At 42.1% G+C, this 22,327-nt stretch overlaps 1 protein-coding gene across 1 annotated transcript in view; it reads right to left on the bottom strand.

The window, feature by feature from the left end:
• Positions 1 to 18,794: 18,794 nt before the first annotated feature.
• The window catches only part of LOC121571360, a 29,118-nt gene continuing 25,585 nt past the window's right edge, over positions 18,795 to 22,327 (bottom strand). Inside the window, exons 3-4 of the mRNA XM_045222267.1 lie at positions 21,278 to 21,620; positions 18,795 to 19,354 (exon numbers count right to left, since the gene is read on the bottom strand). Coding sequence (XP_045078202.1) covers positions 18,795 to 19,354; positions 21,278 to 21,620 — 903 coding nt within the window. The remainder of the gene's footprint in view (positions 19,355 to 21,277; positions 21,621 to 22,327) is intronic.

Genomic DNA, 22,327 nt, shown 5'->3' with positions numbered 1-22,327 from the left:
GTTGTTATCTTTACAACTTGTCTCGAGTCAGCAACCTCAGACATAGTTTGTTCTTCTTCATTGTAGCAGAACACGTCCTTGAGCGGTTTAACAAAGAGGCAGTGTGTGTGTGAGTCACAAGTCTGTCTCAGCCTACCCCCTAACGGTTCCTCACATTAATCACAGCTTGTTATTATTATTATTATTAATATATATTATATATATATATATATATATATATATATTGTTAATATTATTGGCGCCCTGACTGTATAAAATCGATAATTCAAATACTGAGCTATATTGTATGCTCAAAAAAATTGGGGAAATTATATTATTTTATACTAACACAATTGCTCATAGAAAGATATTTTGGTGGTGGTCCTCTGTAGCTCAATTGGTAGAATCAATTGGTAGAGCATGGCGCTTGTAACGCCAGGGTAGTGGGTTCGATACCCGGGACCACCCATACGTAAAAATGTATGCACACATAACTGTAAGTCGCTTTCGATAAAAGCGTCTGCTAAATGGCATATTATTATTTATTATTATTATTGTTATGTTAAACAATCTATATCAGTACAGCACAAACCTATTATGTTTAATCATTAATGTATTCTTTCTAAGCTAGGCATCACATCTAGTTGTAAGAAAATAGATCCCCACAATATATATATATATATATATATATATATATATATATATATATATATATATATATATAGGAACAGTATATACAAGGATAATTAATGGTGATAATAATTAGTGGGATACGTGATGGATTTCAAAAGGTTAGTCATTGCATTTCATAGTGTCAATTTAAAGAGGGAAAATAAAGGATTCATTGAGCCATTGTAAAGTATAAATTAGACAATACTGGTTTATTGAACAATTGTAACAGCTATGTAATTTGAGATATATTTTGTGCATTTGTGAAACTTTTTTTTCCCTATGTAAATGGTTGATGATTTTATATGAAAAGACTCATTACAAGTGACTTGAAGCCAAAGTTACGTCTCCGTGTGATTTATTTCTATATTTCCCCCTATCAGGGGTATGTATAACACTTGTGCTGTACAGTTTATGACCATTACAATATTAATACAAAGTCCACCTTTTTCACGTGTAGTATTGGTCGTGGTGGCTCTATTACCATTGTTTCTTCCCCGACACTTGTTCCTTCCAATCTTCTCACCGCCTCCAGATAGGAGACATGCTGGACACTCCTTACCCTTGCCACCTCATTCTCCTTCACCTTAACAGGGAACTCCAGGAATTCAGGCGCATGTTCACCTCCACAGTTGCAGCATTTCACTTCATCTGGCATACGATACTCTTCCCTTCTGCACACACTTGACACATTACCAAATATTTTATATTTATGCCACTGAAGGGGCTTGTGCACAAAAGCTCTTACAGGGTAGCTCATGAATCCTAACTTTATATGAGAAGGGAGAGACTCTTCATTAAGATCAGTAGCATGGATGAAGTGAATATCTTTTCTCCATCCACCAGGAAAAACTAACTTAATAAACAAACACATTGACAAGACCAAAACACCCACTTCTTCCTTCCTTCAAATCTCCATATCTCCCTTCTCAGAGTCTATGACCTGAGAGGGTGGTACGGCTTGACAGTACTCCATGCAACTACTCCGCCAAGAAGTCTTTCAGGCCCAGGGGACCATTCCGCCGCATCCACAATGATTTCTATTTTCCTGGACTTCCTTGGCAGTGCCATTAATCATCATAGCTATAAAGGCCACAAAGTCCACCTTCTTAACCTTTAACATATCTGGGTCCTGCTGTTAAATGGCAACCCCTGCAGCCTTCAGTGAATGCCTATCCACCACCATGGACTCTTCAGGAGCACCACTCGAACACTCAACCCTTTTAACAGCCGCTGCATATGAAATGCTCTGGACAGCCCTGACTTTGGCCACCTCATTCTCTTTCACTCTGGTTGGGCATTCCAAAGACGTGGCTTCATGGTTCCCACCACAATTGCAACATGTCACATTTTCAGCACTTTTAAAACACATAATATTTTCCACAACTTGAACATCTCGGCTTCTCCCTTCTAAAAACACTTGAAACATGTCCAAAAGCTTTACAATGATTACACTGCATTGGTCTTGGAACAAATGCTTTGACTCTGTAGTTTATATATCCCAACTGCACTTGAGTGGGGAGAGAATCCATATCAACAAACAAAAGAACAGATAGACTCTTCACTTTTTCTTCATTCACCACATGATTCATCCGATGAACATCAATCACTCCAGGAATATTTTTCATCTCTGCAACATCGACTTCCCACGAAATGCTAGATATTACACCCCTGTTCCGAAGAGACACACAGGACACATCAAACTTCTCAAATTGGGTGAGACGCAACACACGCTCCTTCTGAACCTCAGAAGAACAAAAAATCAAAACAAGCCCACCTCTCGTGATCCTCACAGCCTTCACTTTACCCAGCACTCTCCACCAGTTTGGATATATCAAATGGATTCTTCAAAATTGGTAATCCAATCAGCTGCTCCTCATTAACAAAACATACTCCTACAAGATAAGAAGGGACATTCTCATCACTGTATGCTACTTTGCTCCATTTTCTATTTTTTTGGACAATATTCCAATTCTCCTTGATTCCCCCGCCATTATATTCACACTCCACATCAACGTCCGCCATCTTTGCCTCATTCCGGGAGGGAATCGCCATCATCATTGACTGATATTATGCACTCCTCTGACTCATGCCCTCCTGTACACTTCTCACATCTAAGAATCTTCCTCCTACACACTGCTGCCACATGACCATACACTTGGCACCTGAAACACCATAGTGGGTTCAGCACAAAAGCTTATACAGGATAACTGATATATCCTAACATTACTTTGTCGGGTAAAGACTCAACACTAAAACTCAATATAACAAACAGTGACTTCTGTTTCACCACTCTCTCCACCAGGTCTCCGTCGCACCAGACTGCGGGCGTCACAGACACCGAGAATCTTCCACTTCAACTGATCCATCTTCACCCCTACCGCTACCCCAGTAAACACTCCTTTCAATGGCGCCCTGTTATTTAGAGCAAAGCAAGTAACATCTCTTGTCCCCATTCGCGTGGTTCGGGGTTCCTGCTCCCTCTGGTCAGAAGAAACACAAAAAATCAGCACAAGACCCCTTCAGGTTACCCGTCACGATTCAACAGCACCTATCTTTTCCCACACACCCTGAAACCACAAATGGGTCTGCCAAAAGGCAGGCAACCACTTTCTCCAAAAATGTCACTCCTACTGGACCAAATTCATTTTTATCCTGACCATCATTGCGAAGCTTAGGCTCCAAGATCTTCACCACACCTGCCACTTCCGGTAATTCTCCCTCATTCTCTTCCATTTCACCTCCAGAACTTGGTCTGGAGTACGGCTGATTTTTTTTGGAGTACTTTGACCAATCTTCCTCGACACACCATCTACCTTTTTGTTGCTAGCTTCATTGGATTCAACTGAACATCTGCTTTCTTTCCTCTCTTTATCTTCTTATTTTTCCTCCAAGGTCCTCGGCAGCACGACCGCTATACTACCCCCCCCCACCCCCCCTCATTGTCCAGCTTCCATTTCTTCCTAACACAACACGGTAAAGCCCTGGACCCGTCTGAAGGACCGATGTGAAGCAGGCACAAATAACTAAGTACTTCCGGGTCACATATTTTTGGAATCGTTCAGAATACGAGTCCAGGGCCCACCATTGACCTCAATGGTTCTAACGATGAACTTTGCCTTAAGATACTTTTGAGAAACCGGGCCCTGATCTGTATACTTTGTAAATGAATAATTTGGGCAAAAATGATGTAAAATGTGCACAATTATAAAAATATAAAACACAACATGCAACAATTTCAAAGATTTTACTGAGTTACAGTTCATAAAAGGAAATCAGTCCATTGAAATACATTTATTAGTCTCTAATATATGGATTTCACAAGACTGAGAATACAGATATGAATCTGTTGGTCACAGATACATAAAAAAAGGCATGGGTGTGGATCATTTACATTTACATTTACGTCATTTAGCAGACGCTCTTATCCAGAGCGACTTACAGTTAGTGAATACATATTTTTTTTATTTTTTTTATTTTTTTATACTGGCCCCCCATGGGAATCGAACCTGCAACCCTGGCGTTGCAAACGCCATGCTCTATCAACTGCTCTACATCCCTGCCGGCCATTCCCTCCCCTACCCTGGACGACGCTGGGCCAATTGTGCGACGCCCATGAGTCTCCCGGTCGCGGCCGGCTGCGACAGAGCCTGGATTCGAACCAGGATCTCTAGTAGCACAGTTAGCACTGCGATGCAGTGCCTTAGACCACTGCGTCACTCAGGAAAACCAGTCAGTATCTGGTATGACCACCATTTGCCTCATGCAGCGCGACACATCTCCTTCGCATAGAGTTGATCAGGCTGTTGTTTGTGGCCTGTGGAATGTTGTCCCACTCCTCTTCAATGGCTGTGCGAAGTTTCTGGATATTGGCAGGAAATGGAACACGCTGTCGTACACGTCAATTCAGAGCATCCTAAACATGCTCAATGGGTGACATCTGGTGAGTATGTAGGCCATGGAAGAACTGGGACATTTTCAGCTTCCAGGAATTGTGTACAGATCCTTGCAACATGGGGCCATGCATTATCATGCTGAAACATGAGGTGATGACGGCGGATGAATAGCACGACAATGGGCCTCAGGATCTCGTCACGGTATTTCTGTGCATTCAAATAGCCATCGATAAAATGCAATTGTGTTCGTTGTTCATAGCTTATGCCTGTCCATACCATAACCCCACCCCCACCATAGGGCACTCTGTTCACAACGTTGACATCAGCAAACCGCTCGCCCACACGATACCATTCACGCTGTCTGCCATCTGCTCGGTAACACAGTTGAAATTGGGATTAATCCGTGAAGAGCACACTTCTCCAGTGTGCCGGTGGCCATCGAAGGTGAACATTTACCCACTGAAGTCGATTACGACGCCAAACTGCAGTCAGGTCAAGACCCTGGTGAGGACAACGAGCACGCATATGAGCTTCCCTAAGACAGTTTGTGCAGAAGTTCTTTGGATGTGCAAACCCACATTTTAATCAGCTGTCCGGGTGGCTAATCCTGCAGGTGAAGAAACCGGATGTGGAGATCCTGGGCTGGCGTGGTTACACGTGGTCTGCGGTTGTGAGGCCGGTTGGACGTACTGGCAAATTCTCTAAAACGACGTTGGAGGCAGCTTATGGTAGAAAAATTAACATTCAATTCTCTGGCAACAGCTCTGGTGGACATTCCTGCAGTCAACATGCCAATTGCACGCTCCTTCAAATCTTGAGACATCTGTGGCATTGTGTTGTGTGACAAAACGGCACATTTTAGAGTGACCTTTTATTGTCCCCAGCACAAGGTGCACCTGTGTAATGATCATGCTGTTTAATTAGCTTCTTGATATGCGACACCTGTCATTTGGATGGATTATCTTGGCAAAGGAGAAATGTTCACTAACAGCGATGTAAACAAATTTGTGCAGCAAATTTGAGAGAAATAAGCTTTTTGTGGAAATTGAACATTTCTAGGATCTTTTATTTCAGCTCATGAAATATAGGCCCAACACTTTACATGTTGTGTTTTATATTGTTGTTCAGTATATTTTATACTAGTTATCATTCAAAGAACAATTACAAGTATTTCTATGCTGACCAAAAATTCACAGTTCACACTCAGAGGAGCGTCGCAGCTCATTTTACGCCCATTTTACATTTACATTTTAGTCATTTAGCAGACGCACTTATCCAGAGCGACTTACAGTTAGTGAGTGCCTACATTTTTTTTTCATCCTGGTCCCCCGTGGGAAACGAACCCACAACTCTGGCGTTGCAAACACCATGCTCTACCAACTGAGCTACACGGGACTAACATTCAAAGCCCCTTAAAGATGGAATCCGCAGAATGTAGTTTCAAACGCTAAAACACAAAGAAGACGAGAAAGTGGACGATTATGTCCCGAGGGAGGACAGAGAAAATGGCGTCCCTTGCAGTGGCGACCTGTCATTCAGGGCAGGTGTTTGAACCCCACCTGTTTTTTTTATTTATTAATAGTGTCACATGTCAGTTTGCGAACAATGTAAAAAAAAAAATACTAATTGAGTTAATAAACCCGCATACAAACATGGTCTCTTTTTTGCTTTCTTGGGTAATGCAGCTCCAAAATGCAGGTGTTTCATTCTAGCTCACTGCTTTCTGTGGTAGTGGGGCAGCCAGCGGAAAATACAGAGCGTAGGGGTTGGTAATGTTCTCTAGTTGCGCCGTGATTGGCTCAGTGTTCTGTCACTCATGGGGACACTACGTCATCGCAAAATCTACGGGGAGAGCTCGAAAATTCAAGCCCCTTGAGTGCTGCCCTAGAGTTACATTAGAAGTGCCCATCCAAGAAGGCTCAAGGTCATTGGCCACAGATAAAATGACGTTAAATCACGTTATATCTACCGTAGCTTTGATTGGACTGATCATGTCAACATCATACTTTCAAAATCTTAGCTAGCAAGCTAGACAAGGAATCATCATCATGTATCAAGTCAACAATCTACTGGCAAATCCTTTTCAATCCTTGTCAAATGAAGAGAAATGATAGATAAAACGTATTGATGCTCATCGGCCATTGGACATAAACATTACACAACAAGTTGGAAATCGCAAATTCATCAATGAGTGATTTGGACGAATCAGTGGCAAACTGCAAGGGTTGCAAAGCAATCACTAGCCTGCTATTCAGTGGAGTGGGTATGTTTGGTCCAGGTCTGGGTTTAAGGGTCTCTTTTCCATGCTTAAAAGGATAAACATTCACATGCAACACCATGGGCCAAAAAAGGTTGAGTACATTGGCCATGCTGTCAATCCAGCATGACTTCCTGCCGCGTTCAAAATGACAGGAAACTCGGAACTGGGAAATCTCAGACTTCAGTGAGTTCAAGACAACTGGGAACTCTGAAAAAAACGAGCTCAGACTGGAAAAATATGTTTTGAACGGTCATCCAACTCGGAATTCCAAGTCGGGAACTCGGGCCTCTTTCTAGAGCTCTGACCTGAAGATCACTGACGTTCCCAGTTGTCTTGAAAGTACCATAAATCCAGAGAATGCCAGACTTTGATGACAAAGTTTGATAACAAAATTTTCCCAGAAGAAGGACCGCCGCCCCACCTTTCTGTTTAAGTGAGCACAGCACAACAAGGTGAGTCCAAAAATGTATTGTGTGCTGCTGCATAAATAATGTAATATGCCAGGGAGATATGTGTACTGTAGCTAAGATCGTAATACTACGTGTATGTTGTGTAGTAAGCTGTTAGTAGCCCATGTACCTCACCCTAATAATTTGGTCCCTTTCCCCCTCATAACTTAGCCTACTGTTCTGAATTGGTGGTGCACATATAGCCTATATCCTGTTTTAGAGAAATGTAATCATTGAATATTGTAAGAGCTTTCATTGTCTGCTTATATGCCCCCTTTATTTATCCTACGATTCTGACTTGGTGTACAGGGAGAATACTGTAAGAACGACCCATGTTCTGAATTCTGTCGCTGTACATTTCAAAAGTGCTGAACAAATAGTTATTTTGACTACATCCGTCCTAGCTCGCTCATGAATGTCTTAATCAAAATTATGGATTGCCTCTTATCCGCTCGTCGTTCCCTTATGCCATAGTTTGTACATCTCAATTGTCAGTAGAAACCACATTTGTTTAAGCAAGTCAGCCATATCATATATGTTTTTTAAAAAGGCAGTAAATGAGGCTGAATGAACTGTTTCGCTGCCAGACAAGGCTGCGGTGATAGCCAGGTGTAGCAGTGGTAAAGATTCACCCCATGGTGATGAAAAGAAAGCTCTGCGGTTGGGACAGCTTTATGTAGGCCCTAACAGTTTGTGGGCACCGTTTGTCACCGTTATAGTGCAATTAACGTATTGTTTAGTGTTGTGTTGTGGCTTTGCTGGCATGCATCAACAAAAATGTGTTTTGAGTTTGCCCCACCAAGATTGACATGCTAAAATCACCACTGGTCCCTTGAGAGGGCAAGAACGAGATGTATTGGGACAAGAGATGTGACTTGTTTTCCTCTCAAGAAAAGGGCGCCATTGAAAGGAGTCATTACTGGGGTAGCGGTAAATGTGAAAATGGTTTGTGATGCTTGTTGTTTGGTGCGACGCAGACAGGGTGGTGTGAGTGGTGAAACAAGAGTCATTGTCTGTTCTTTTGAGTTTTGATGTTGAGGCTCTGCTCGACAAAGTGATGTTAGGATATTTCAGTTATCACGTACAGGATTATGTGCCGAATACACTACGTTGTTATAGGTGTCAAAGTTTCAAGCTTATGGGCATTTGGCAGCAGTGTGTAGGAGGGAGGTTCCTAGGTGTGAGAAGTGTGCAGAAGGGCATGAGAAAGGAATGTGTAGCATTGGGGAAAGAAGCGGTATGTGTTAATTGTAGAGGTGCCCATGGGTCTGGGGATCAGAAATGTCTGGTCCGAGAGAGGCACGTTAAGTTTACCAGGGTTAGAGTAGAGCAGAGGGTGTTGTATGCTGAGGCAATGAAGAAAGTTGAGAAAGGTGGGTCAAGGGGGAGGGATCCTGAGAAGATTCTTGTGAGTAGTAGATCTGTATCATTTACATTTAACAGACACTCTATCAGTACTGAGTGATAGGCCAACGAGTGATATATGCTTCAGTAAGATTGGCTTTTTAGCGTTCATAGCAATGGTTTTCAACTGTGATGCAGGGAAGTCGCAGAAAATGGAGGTTGTGGTGGCAGCTGCAGAGAAGTATTTGGGTGTACGGGATTTGACGTCAGAATAGTTACAGGGTGTGTTGAGTGGTGGTGTCATGTCCTTCCAGGCTGTTGACCTGCGGAAGGACTAGATAGGTTTAAATAGTGGAGTAGGGTGGTGTGTTTTTAATGAGTGTAGGGTTAGATGGTAGGGTATTTGTTGATTTATTTTCATTTTTTCAAGCAAAGTATAAGCGAGTTATAAACACAGCGCAGACGAAGCCAACAAGCTAGCTAACTTGTTTGCAGATCAACTGTCCTTGTAGCAGGGACATTTTCAGAAAATGTCGACAGAAACAAGCATCATTCTCGGATCTGAATCAACTCGACCCCAAAATAAAAAAAGACTGTTCATGACCAATCCAGAAACCGGATAAACATTGGAATTCATTTTGAAAGGTGGAAGAGTGACACCTAAATGGCCACCGTTCTCTTGAATTAGCTAGCTAACATCTTCTGTACTCTGACGGTTTTGTACTCAAAGGAATCTAGCGATAGCTACATCATGTAGCTACACTGCATAAGATGCCCAATGCCTTTATTTCAACTAGCTAACGTTAGCTAGCTAGCTAAAGCTAGATATGCAGATTGTTGACATGATAGTGTGTTTGGTTTGTAGATGATAATGCTAGCTAGGTGGTTGACAGCATTTTCTTCCGAGGACCAAACACTAGCTATAAAATTGTGTACAGTAACATCACAAAAACAGATACTGGTGGAGACTGATTTCGATGGAACCTGAGGTTGTAGAAGTTTTGGTTGTGGAAAAATCAACACCAAAAGAGAGGTAAGAAATGCTATGACATTTTTTGTTATGCTTTGTGATTAAATAATTATTTGGTTGGTAATCAACTAAAATAGTTAGCTGCATGAAGCTTCAGTGCCTTCGGAAAGTATTCAGACCCCTTGACTTCTTCCACATTTTGTTACGTTACAGCATTATTCTGAAATGGATTAAATAAAATAAATTCCTCAGCAATCTACACACAATACCCAATAATGACAAAGCGAAAACAGGTTTTTAGGAATTTTTGCAAATGTATTAAACATAAAAAACAGAAATACCTTATTTACATAAGTATTCAGACCCTTTGCTATGAGACTTGAAATTGAGCTCAGATGCATCCTGTTTCCATTGATCATATTTGAGATGATTCTACAACTTGATTGGAGTCCACCTGTGGTAATTTCAATTGATTTGGACATGATTTGGAAAGGCACAGACCTGTCTATATAAGGTCCCACAGTTGACAGTGCATGTCAGAGCAAAAACCAAGACATGAGGTCAAAGGAATTGTCCGTATATCTCCGAGACAGGATTGTGTCGAGGCACAGATCTGGGGAAGGGTACCAAATAATATATGCAGCATTGAAGGTCCCCAAGAATACATTGGCCTCCATCATTCTTAATTGGAAGAATTTTGGAACCACCAAGACTCTTCCTAGAGCTGGCCGCCTGGCCAAACTGAGCAATCAGGGGAGAAGGGCCTTGGTCAGGGAGGTGACCAAGAACCTGATGGTCACTCTGACAGAGTTCTAGAGTTCCTCTGTGGAGATGGGAGAACCTTCCAGAAGGACAACCATCTCTGCAGCACTCCACCAATCAGGTCTTTATGGTAGAGTGGCCAGACGGATGCCACTCCTCAGTAAAAGGCACATGACAGCCCACTTGGGAGTTTGCCAAAAGGCACCTAAACACTGCATTCCACAGTACGAACATCATACCAAAGGTCAAGCATGGTGGTGGTGTGATGGTTTGGGGATGCTTTGCTGCCTCAGGACCTGGACGACTTGCCTTAATAGAAGGAACCATGAATTCTGCTCTGTATCAGAGAATTCTACAGGAGAATGTCAGACCATCCGTCTGTGAGCTGAAGCTGAAGCGCAGCTGGGTCATGCAGCAAGACAATGATCCAAAACACACAATCAAGTCTACATGAAAATTGCTAAAAAGCAACAAATTGGAAGTTTGGAATGGCCTAGTCAAAGTCCAGACCTAATCCCAATTGAGATGTTGTGGCAGGACTTGAAACGAGCAGTTCATGCTTGAAAACCCACACGTCACTGAGCTAAAGCAGTTCTGCATGGAAGAGTGGGCCAAAATTCCTCCACAGCGACGTGAGAGACTGATCAACAACTACAGGAAGCATTTGGTTGGAGTCATTGTAGCTAAAGGTGGCACAACCAGTTATTGAGTGTAAGGGGGCAATTACTTTTTCACACAGGGGAATTGGGTGTTGCATAACTTTGTTTATGAAATAAATGAAATAAATATGCAATTGTTGTGTTATTTGTTCACTTATGTTCCCTTTTTCTAATATTAGGTTTTGGTTGAAGATCTGATAACATTCAGTATCATAAATATGCAATTGTAGAGAAAATTAGAAAGGGGCCAAATACTATTTCATAGCACTATATCTTCCTTTTAAGAATACTGTCTGATCATGATGAATAATATCCGGTAATAGCTTTTTTATTCTATGAGCAATACATTTTGCATCGTTACATTGAAGGGTGATGGGCCTCCACATTTTTTTGAGAGACTAGGTCTTTATACTGTCCCCCCGGCTCCTGATTCAGTAGGAGAGAAATCAGTCTGGTTTTAGAAAGACATACTATACTGATTCATGTCTATTTTACTTGACTGACTTCATCAGGAAAGAGATTGATGATGGATACCTCTGTGGAATGGGACTGCTTGACCTACAGAAGGCCTTTGATACAGTTAACCACTGTCTCCTAATCTCCAAACTGGAGGCACTGGGGTTAAGCATTATCCCTCTAGGTTGGGTAAATTCCTATTTATCAGGTAGGGAGCAAGTAGTAGAGGTTAATGGTTCACTGTCCCAGGCAAAACCAATGAGTTGTGGCGTTCCGCAGGGGAGCATGCTTGGGCCTCTACTGTTTTTACTGTATATTAACGATATGAAAGATGCTTGTTCTTGCCGTCTTTTCCTTTATGCGGTTGACTCTACACTTCTGGTGTCTCACAAAAGTAAAACTAAACTCAGCAAAAAAAAGAAATATCCTCTCACTGTCAACTGCATTTATTTTCAGCAAACTTAATGTGTAAATATTTGTATGAACATAACAAGATTCAACAACTGAGACATAAACTGAACAAGTTCCACAGACATGTGACTAACAGAAATTGAATAATGTGTCCCTGAACAAAGGGGGGGGTCAAAAAGTAACAGTCAGTATATGGTGTGGCCACCAGCTGCATTAAGTACTGCAGTGCATCTCACTGACCAGATTTGCCAGTTCTTGCTATGAGATGTTACCCCACTCTCCCACCAAGGCACCTGCAAGTTCCTGGACATTTCTGTGGGGAATGGCCCTAGCCCTCACCCTCCGATGCAACAGGTCCCAGACGTGCTCAATGGGATTGAGATCCGGGCTCTTCGCTGGCCATGGCAGAACACTGACATTCCTGTCTTGTAGGAAATCATGCACAGAACGAGCAGTATGTCTGGTGGCATTGCCATGCTGGAGGGTCATGTCAGGATGAGCCTGCAGGAAGGGTACCACATGAGGGAGGAGGATATCTTCCCTGTAACGCACAACGTTGAGATTGCCTGCAATGACAACAAGCTCAGTCCGATGATGCTGTGACACACCGCCCCAGACCATGACGGACCCTCCACCTCCAAATCGATCCCGCTCCAGAGTACAGGCCTCGGTGTAACGCTCGTTCCTTCGACGATAAACGCGAATCCGACCATCACCCCTGGTGAGACAAAACCGCGACTCATCAGTGAAGAGCACTTTTTGCCAGTCCTGTCTGGTCCAGCGACGGTGGGTTTGTGCACATAGGCGACGTTGTTGCCGGTGATGTCTGGTGAGGACCTGCCTTACAACAGGCCTACAAGCCCTCAGTCCAGCCTCTCTCAGCCTATTGCAGACAGTCTGAGCACTGATGGAGGTATTGTGCGTTCCTGGTGTAACTCGGGCAGTTGTTGTTGCCATCCTGTACCTGTCCCGCATGTGTGATTTTTTTGCTGAGTTTATCTTGGAGATCATACTTAGCATATAGGTTACTAACATTAGCAAATGGCTTGGAGATAATAAGCTATCTCTGCACTTAGGTAAAACTGAGGCAATTATTTTTGGATCCAGACCTAAATTGAGTAGATCCTCTGAAATCAGAGTGGAGTTAGGGGGTGAGGTGCTGACTACAGAAACCTCTGATAGCTACCTGGGATGCATCCTTGATGGAAGCTTGGGAGGTGTGAGCATGGCCACTAAAGTGCTTGGGAAGGTTAATGCCAGGACTAAGTTTTTTGGCAAGAAAGTCCAAGCTGCTTGATAAGGACTCCATGAAAGTGCTAGCCACTGCCCTCATTCAATGCCATTTTGACTATGCCAGTACTTCCTGGTTTTGGGGCTTATCTAAGCTTATGAAGGGTAAGCTCCAGATAGCCCAGAATAAGCTGATCAGGGTAGTATTGAAGGTGAGTCCACATTCTCACATAGGCAGGAGCTGCTTTCAGGAACTCAACTGGCTAGGGTGTCCCAGATTAGACTGGGTTTGGTTTACAGGAGTATTTATGGTTCTGCGCCCAGATATCTGGCACTGCAGGATTTGAGTCCCTGGCGGCGTAGTGTGTTACTGATGGTAGGCTTTGTTACTTTGGTCCCAGCTCTCTGCAGGTCATTCACTAGGTCCCCCCGTGTGGTTCTGGGATTTTTGCTCACCGTTCTTGTGATCATTTTGACCCCACGAGGTGAGATCTTGCGTGGAGCCCCAGATCGAGGGAGAGTCTTCCATTTCCTAATAATTGCTCCCACAGTTGATTTCTTCAAACCAAGCTGCTTACCTATTGCAGATTCAGTCTTCCCAGCCTGGTGCAGGTCTACAATGTTGTTTCTGGTGTCCTTTGACAGCTCTTTGGTCTTGGCCATAGTGGAGTTTGGAGTGTGACTGTTTGAGGTTGTGGACAGGTGTCTTCTATACTGATAACATGTTCAAACAGGTGCCATTAATACAGGTAACGAGTGGAGGACAGAGGAGCCTCTTAAAGAAGAAGTTACAGGTCTGTGAGAGCCAGAAATCTTGCTTGTTTGTAGGTGACCAAATACTTATTTTCCACCATAATTTGCAAATAAATTCATTAAAAATCCTACAATGTGATTTTCTGGAAACATTTTCCTCCATTTGTCTGTCATAGTTGACGTGTACCTATGATGAAAATTACAGGCCTCTCTCATTTTTTTAAGTGGGAGAACTTGCACAATTGGTGGCTGACTAAATACTTTTTTCCCCCACTATATCTGCGGATATGTCCACCACGTTGTTGCTCTCTCTCTCGTTCTGCTGTGTGTGCATGATGTGCATCTTGTTAGCTGTCACTCAAATTGCGAGGGGCTGAAGCTCATTGGCTAGAACTCGAATTGCTAGGGGGCTGGCCCACGATGGGGGAAATGTAGGAATAATGGCGCAGCACAGCTTCCAGAAAAGCAGTCACTTTCAAACTATGGATTTCTTGACAAATTGAGGTAAGACAGTAAGTCTGCTCATAGGTTATGCATGTATGAACTACACATTGACACATCCAGCCCAAAGCGGGAGGTTTAAAAAATAGTTAGTAGTCGCCAAAGTTCCGGAGCATGTGTTAATTGCCGCAAAATAACAATGGGATTTAAATGTGTTTTCTAAAGTTGATTATTATAATTATAATACAATTATAATTATTAATAGTAGCATTATATTTATTTATTTGTATTACTGTTGTTATCATAACTATCTAGTAATCATTACTCTTAATGCTGTTAACAATAATGTCAATGCTATAATATTGATTTGTTCCTTGTTTAGCATTTCCTCATAAAATGTTAAGAAATTCGACCATTTGTATAATCTTTTTACCATCTTCATTGCAGGACTTTTATTTTGAAGGGAAATCGCCGAAGTCACGGCCATATTCTTTCTAGGTCTTGCTTATTCTTGCTGGCGGAACCAAGGTATCTGAAGGCAAAATCAAAACAAACTCGTCTCCTTACGCCTTCTAGTCAAGACATTTTAGAAAATACCTAGATTCAATCTAGCTAGTTGGTGGCGAATCAGGAAACGCACAACAGATCCACCAGGTGGATGGGAGTTTACAACTGTGCAAGGCAGCCTACAGACCATTTACAATACAAGTTCAATGATACAGACCAGTAGTAAAGGGAAACGATAACTACATGTAGACAAACAGTGGTTAATATAAGTCAAGGATGATCTGGGAGAATCCATTCTTCATTATAAGTCAAATGTATAGCAATATTCTACACAGGATTAAATCAATATCATGAATGAGCAGCATTAGGTCAAAATTGATGAGAAATACTGGACAAATGCATGTTTTCTTGAAAGTACAGTATATTTGACATTTATCAATATGTTTAATGTATCTAACCTGGGGTTTTACTTCAAGGTACAGAGACCAGTGATAATGGAAATAGATGTGGGGAAACAGTTACAATAAATAAGGGCGTAGACTGCGGATCAGACTTGCCGGACCCCGATTCCTGCCGTCTGGGGGTCCGGGGGCTTCTGCGCATTTGCGGGATTCTCTACTTTGCGCACATTCTCTGTCCTACATGTAGAAGACCTCCCCTCACATTTCTCACTGTCAATAGTGAATGATATGCATACCAACCATTTGATCTCAATCAGTTTCATAGGGATATGCATTTAGATCTTCTTGAGTTATAAGATACAGTTTCGATGTAGCCTACAGTGTTGTTTTGAATTATGTGCAGTGAGGTGAGCAGATGGTTTTAACTGTAGCATAGCTAAGCCTACCTGTGTTTAGTTTCAATCAAAGCACCTATTTTGCCTGGTGGCGCACGCTGTTGAGTTTTGGCCACATGAGAGAAAAATGTGACCATTCACACAATCATCTTAAAACATACAAAATGAGGTGGTGTTTTTTGTCTTGCAGTAACGATTTACTGTGCTATTGTATTTGGTTGTGTTATGTAGAATACTATCATTATGTGAACTTGCAGACATTGATTCAGCTTTGATCTAACTTAATTAAACAAGTGCCATTCACCAGAGTAGCCTGTTCTCCACGAGTGGAGTGGAGGGTCCTGCATATGTGCAGAGGCTTCGGGATCTTTAGCTATCAAGAGGAAAGGTCTGGAAAAGTCTTATCCGTAGCTACTCCGATAAGGGCCAGGGTGATCTAGGATGATCATTTCTTGCATTAACTAAATTTAAAGACAAGAAATTGTAACACAGGTGACTCCTGATAACTGCAGCGGCTTAGAACTGATGTAACAGCGTGCACTAAACCAAAGAATGCAGTTATCAAGAGCGATTACAAAGAATGTTATTGAATTGGGACTAGAAAAACACTGTAGTTTGCACTTCTACAAAATGCACTTATCAGGCGTCAACTGTATATCATTACTTCCCAAAATATTCAAACAATATCACGACTAAAATGAATATTCAAATTGCCGCTTTACCCAAGTGTTTTCTGGCTCTGGCCCAACCCATCCGTTTCTGGACCAATCATACGGCCCTGAATGTGTTTGCATTGGGTGAAGGGTCGGGGAGGTACTCAGATCCAGAGAAGAAACTAACGTCCGTGGGCGTGGCATAGCATTTGGCCGGAACAAGGAGTCTGTTTAGCCAGGCAAGTCTATAACATCAGTCAGACCATTCTCTCATCACCCTGAGAGACATCCTAAAACAAACGACCAGGAATTCCTCTTTCTAATGACATGAAAACATCAAGAGACTTTGAACAGCAGCCCTGTGAGTTTCCTACAATACTTTCCTACAATGGGTGACAGGTAGCCTAGCGGTTAAGTGGGGCAAGACAGCAATCCGAGGGTTTCCGATTCCAATCCCAGGTCTGACGGGAAAAATCGGGCAGGAAGTGAGCAGTTGTTGGTATCAAATCCTAGTTGCCATGCCTGCCATTGAGCAAGGCACTTAACCCCCCACAATAACTGCTCCAGAGGCGCCATAGTATGGTAGCCCTCTGCTCCAACCTTTCCAACCTCTGTGTATGTATGTGTGTCTTTCGGAGCAGAAGTCGAATTTCATTTGGACCTTGTTCAATTGGACAATAAAGGAAACCTCATCTTAATTTGTACTGTTTGATCATTACCTTCAATCAAACCAAATCAAATGTTTTACAAAAGTAAATCCACTACACTAATTCTGAGACCCACAGCATGAATAATCCAGAGTTGCTTTGCTTTAAGATGATAAGAAAAACGTTATTGTCCATTATGTTTACACAGAATTAAAATTAGTTTTTGGCGCTCTGAGTTACAATAAATGGATACAAACAGACATAAAACATACAAATCAAACACTTTAAACATTTACATATCCGTTCATCAGTCTTATTGAAGATTGTCACTGCAGAGGGGATAAAATATATATTTATGCCATTCTTCATTGCTAGAGGCAACTTTAGTATCTGCCCAGACAGCAGCATTTGGAAGGATGCGTGCAGTGGGTGGGTGTTGTCGTTGAAGACCTGGAGTGCTTTCCTTGTGCTGTTCTGTGTACAGTTCTAGGAGTTGTGGCTATTTGCTGCTGATAGTTTTGCTGGCCTTATAGACAACTTGTGGCAGTTTACTCCAGTACCTTACTGAAAGGTTCCAATACCAGGAGGGGATGTTGAAAGTGAGAGCATTCGATCAGGGATTTGTACACCATGGTCAGTGTGCATTAAAATAGCTTCCTAAGTAGGAAAATAAGCTGTCAGTGTTTTCCTGGAAGCTATGTTTGGGGTCTAAAATTGTCCCCAAGTATTTAAAATGTGTGACATGCTCCATGTCCTGTCCTTTCATGATGACATGCTCGAGAGAGTGGCTTCCGTTATCCCAAATGTTTTTAGTCTTGTTGAGGTCCAGGAAGCTATTGTCAAACCTTATCACGAGGCTGTCAATGAACTGGGAGTAGCTTGAGTTGGCCTTGCTCATCAGGTTGTCCACATATTTGATGAGGGTGATATCGCTGTTGCTTTCCTAAGTGTGTTGTCCACATCCTGCATTTTTATTACCTTACCTGACAGATGACCTCTTTTACCTAATTGTCTTTCCTCTTTGAATTTCTGTCCTGTTGTCTTCCTTTGTGGACTTTATCCACATGCCTCAGCAGATGAGTCTTATGAGTGAATCTTTTACCACAGACTGAGCAGCCATGTTGTTTCTCTCCTGTGTGAGTCAGTATATTCCTCCTTAGGTCCCCCTTCTGATTGAAGCTTTTCCCACAGTCACCACACCTAAATTGTTTCTCTCCTGTGTGAGTCTGTATATGTTCAGTTAGGTGCCCCTTCTGATTGAAGATTTTCCCACAGTCTCCACAGCAAAATGTATTCTTACTTATGTGAGTCCGTATATGCATGGTTAGCTTCCCCTTCTGATTGAAGCTTTTCCCATAGTCACCACAGCTGAATGGTTTCTCTCCTGTATGAGACAATATATGTATCTTAAGAGACCCCTTATGTCTGAAGCTTTTCCCACAGTCACCACAGCTAAATGGTTTCTCTCCTGTGTGAGTCCGTATATGCATCGTTAAGACCTCCTTGCGATTGAAGCTTTTCCCGCAGTCTCCACAGCTAAAAGGTTTCTCTCCTGTGTGAGTCAGTTTATGCATGGTTAGGTGCCGCTTGAGGCCAAAGCTTTTCCCGCAGTCACCACAGCTAAAATATTTCTCTCCTGTGTGAGTCAGTTTATGAATGGTTAGGTTCCCCTTCTGACTGAAGCGTTTCCCACAGTCACCACAGCTAAATAATTTATCTTCTATATGAGTCAGTACATGTTCGCTTAGGTTACTCTTCTGACTGAAGCTTTTTCTACAGTCACCACAGCTAAATTGATTATCTCCTGTGTGAATCCTCATGTGTCTGGACAGATGTCCTTTTTGTTTGAAGGTCTTGCCACAAAAGCTGCAGGTGCAGGGTTTCCCACCGTGACAGAGTCGGACATGGGACTTCAGGTGGCGTACGTTTTTTCGCAGAAGCACCATTCACGGATTCTCTTCTTGGCGAGAGTCCCATGCCTCTGCAGGTCAGCTTTCAGAGCAAACATTTCACCACAGTCACGGCAGTGGTGGGTTTTTCTAGACGTGGTGCTGGGTTTAGAAAAGTGTTCCCCCAATGGTGGGCTGCTGTCAAGTCCTACTGGGTCGCTGCTTATGGCTGATCTGTGGCTGGAAGCATTGTTTTGATTATCTGGAGTGTCACAGGGAATGTCGAGACCCTTTAGGTGGGTCACAGTGCCAAAAGGTTGGAAATCCACTAGTTTAGACTCACTCTCTCTGTTCTCCACAGTCAAGGACCAAAGTGGGTCTTCCTGATCACATTCAATTTTCACACAGGGAGGACTGAATATGGAATCTTTGGTATCAAAGAGCCCTTGAAGTTTATCCTGTTCCTCTTTAATCCGTGTGGGCTCTGGGTCCTCCTGCCCCAGACTGGGGCTCAAATCCTGCTCACAGTGCTGCAGCTCAGGGGAAACATCTTCAGAGACAGCGAGAGAGAACTGCAGGGAGTCTGGAGGGAAGGAGAGGAGGAGCAGAGGTTACCTACAGTATACACCCTTTAGACATGCCTGAGTGCACAATGTAATTTTTTAAAGGTTTGTGACACAATTATTTAATCATATATATTAATTGTTTACTGATTCATTTCATCTACACATTGGCAACTAAATTCTGAATTGCTGTAAATGCCTATTTAGAAAGTGCCTTCAGAAAGTATTCACACCCCTTGGCTTTTTCCACGTTTTGTTGTGTTACAAAGTGGGATTAAAATGGATTTGTCCTTTTTTTTTCTTCGATCTACACAAAATACTCTGTAAGGTCAAAGTGGAAGAACAATTCTAACATTTGTAAAAAATTATAATAATTATACAAATTAAACCCTAATATATCTTGATTAGGTAAGTATTCAACCCCATGAGTCAATATATGTTAGAATCACCTTTGGCAGTGATTACAGCTGTGAGTCTTTCTGGGTTTAAGAGTTTTGCACATCTGGATTGTACAATATTTGCACATTATTATTTTTTAGAATTCTTCAAGCTGTGTCAAGTTGGTTGTTGATCATTGCTAGAAAGCCATTTTCAAGTCTTGCCATAGATTTTCATGCCAATTTAAGTCAAAACTATAAACAGGCCACTCAGGAACATTCAATGTCGTCTTGGTAATCAACTCCAGTGTATATTTGGCCCTGTGTTTTAGGTAATTGTCCTGCTGAAAGGTGAATGTATCCCAGTGTCTGTTGGAAAGTAGACTGAACCAGGTTTTCCTGTGCTTAGCTCTATTCTGTTTCTTTTTATCCTAAAAAACTCCCTAGTCCTTGCTGATGACAAGCATACCGATAACATGATGCAGCTACCACCATGCTTGAGAATACTGCCCCAAACATAGCACTTTATATTCAGGACATAAAGTTCATTTCTTTGCCAAGTTTCTTGCTGTTTTACTTTAGTGCCTTATTGCAAACAGGATGCATGTTTTGGAATTGTTTTATTCTGTACAGGCTTCCTTCTTTTAACTCTGTCAATTAGTTTAGTATTGTGGAGTAATTACATTGTTGTTGATCCATCCTCAGTTCTCTCCTATGACAGCCATTAAACTCTGTAACTGTTTTAAAGTCACCATTTGCCTCATGGTGAAATCCCTGAGCGGTTTCCTTCACTGAGTTAGAAAGGACGGCTGTATCTTTGTAGTAACTGATACACCATCCAAAGTGTAATTAATATCTTCACCATGCTCAAAGGGATATTCGATGTCGGCTTTTGTTATTTTTACCCATCTACCAATAGGTGACCTTCTTTGCGAGGCACTGGAAAACCTCCCTGGTCTATGTGGTTGAATCTGTGTTTGAAATGCACTGCTCGACTCAGGGACCTTACAGATCATTATATGTGTGGGGTACAGAGATGAGGTAGTCATTAAAAAATAATGTTTTACACAATTATTGCACACAGAGTATTATTAACTTATTATGTGACTTGTTAATAAACTTTTACTCCTGAACTTATTTAGGCTTGCCATCACAAAGGGTTTGAATACTTATTGACTAAAGACATTTCAGCTTTTCATTTTTAATGAATTAGTAAACATTTCTAAAAACACAATTCCACTTTGACATTATGGGGTATTGTGTGTAGGCCAGTGACAAAAAAATCTACATTTAACAAATTTTAAATTCAGGCTGTAGCACAACAAAATGTTTAAAAAGTCAAGGGGTGTGAATACTTTCTGAAGGCACTGTATAAAGAGAAACAATGGAGATAGCAATGAATAACTAGGCAGGTAGATTAATACGTTTCTGTAAATAAAAAGAATAATCATAATAATAATAAAAACAAACAATGTCTTAATTTTTTAAAATTGTGATGCTATCTGCCTAAACAGTTTATTAATTGTGTAGAACTATAGCTAGCTATCAGTAGATCTAAATACAAACCTATTCTACATAGTTTTATTTCTGGTGTGATCCGCAGCAGTCTCCGTAGACGATCATTCTCCTCCTGGTACACCACTACCGTTTTCTCAACTGCCCCGAAAATCTCCACTGAAGCAGATGCTGTTAAATGCTCATTTAAAAACATACGAAACGACTGTAGTTTAGACATTTTCAGTCGACTGAGAGTTGGGTATTCAGCTAGTATGGCCTTGTGAAGTGGGTCCTCCTGATCACATTCACTTTTCACACAGGGAGGAGTGAATATGGAGTCTTTGGTATCAAAGAGCCCTTGAAGCTGCTCTTCCTCTTGACTGGTCCAGAGTTCCTCCTGTTCCTCTTTAATCTGTGTGGGCTCTGGGTCCCCCTGCCCCAGACTGGGGCTCCACTCCTGCTCACAGTGCTGCTGCTCAGGGGGAACCTCCTCTTCAGAGACAGCGAGAAAGAGTTGCAGGAAGTCTGGAGGGAAGGAGAGAGGGAGCAGAGGTTACCTATTCAGCGTTTAGACATCCCTGAGTGCACAATGCCATTTCAAAATGCTTTTTGTGACAACTATTTAATTATAAATTGTTAATTGCTTCAATGGTTTATTTCATCTTAGAAATTGGGTTGTTTGAATCCTGGATGCTGATTGGTTGATAGCAGGGAGTTAGTTATTCACCACAATCCCTGGGTAATGCCTGTTAACGGTTCCATTTAAATTGTCAATGCGCATCCCCTGTCCCACAGCCCAGCCAGGCACTTATATACTTCATCTCTCCTGGAAAAAAGTGTCAAGACTATATTTCCCCATGCTACTAGCTGTCACCATTGTTGAGAGACGGGTCAGACCAAGGTGCAGCGTGGTATGCGAACATGTTTATTAAACTGGATAAACACGTACAAAACAACAAAAGGCAACGAAACGTGACGTCGGAAGGCTATACACAAATAAGCCAAACACACAGAAACACAAACAAGATCCCACAACCCAGGCAGGAAAACTGGCTGCCTAAGTATGATCCCCAATCAGAGACAACGAGCGACAGCTGCCTCTGATTGGGAATCATACCC

Source organism: Coregonus clupeaformis, chromosome 8 (genome assembly GCF_020615455.1).
Source record: "Coregonus clupeaformis isolate EN_2021a chromosome 8, ASM2061545v1, whole genome shotgun sequence".
NCBI lineage: Eukaryota > Metazoa > Chordata > Actinopteri > Salmoniformes > Salmonidae > Coregonus > Coregonus clupeaformis.
Note: the sequence above shows the minus strand (reverse complement) of the source record. Positions and strands in the feature narration are given on the sequence as shown.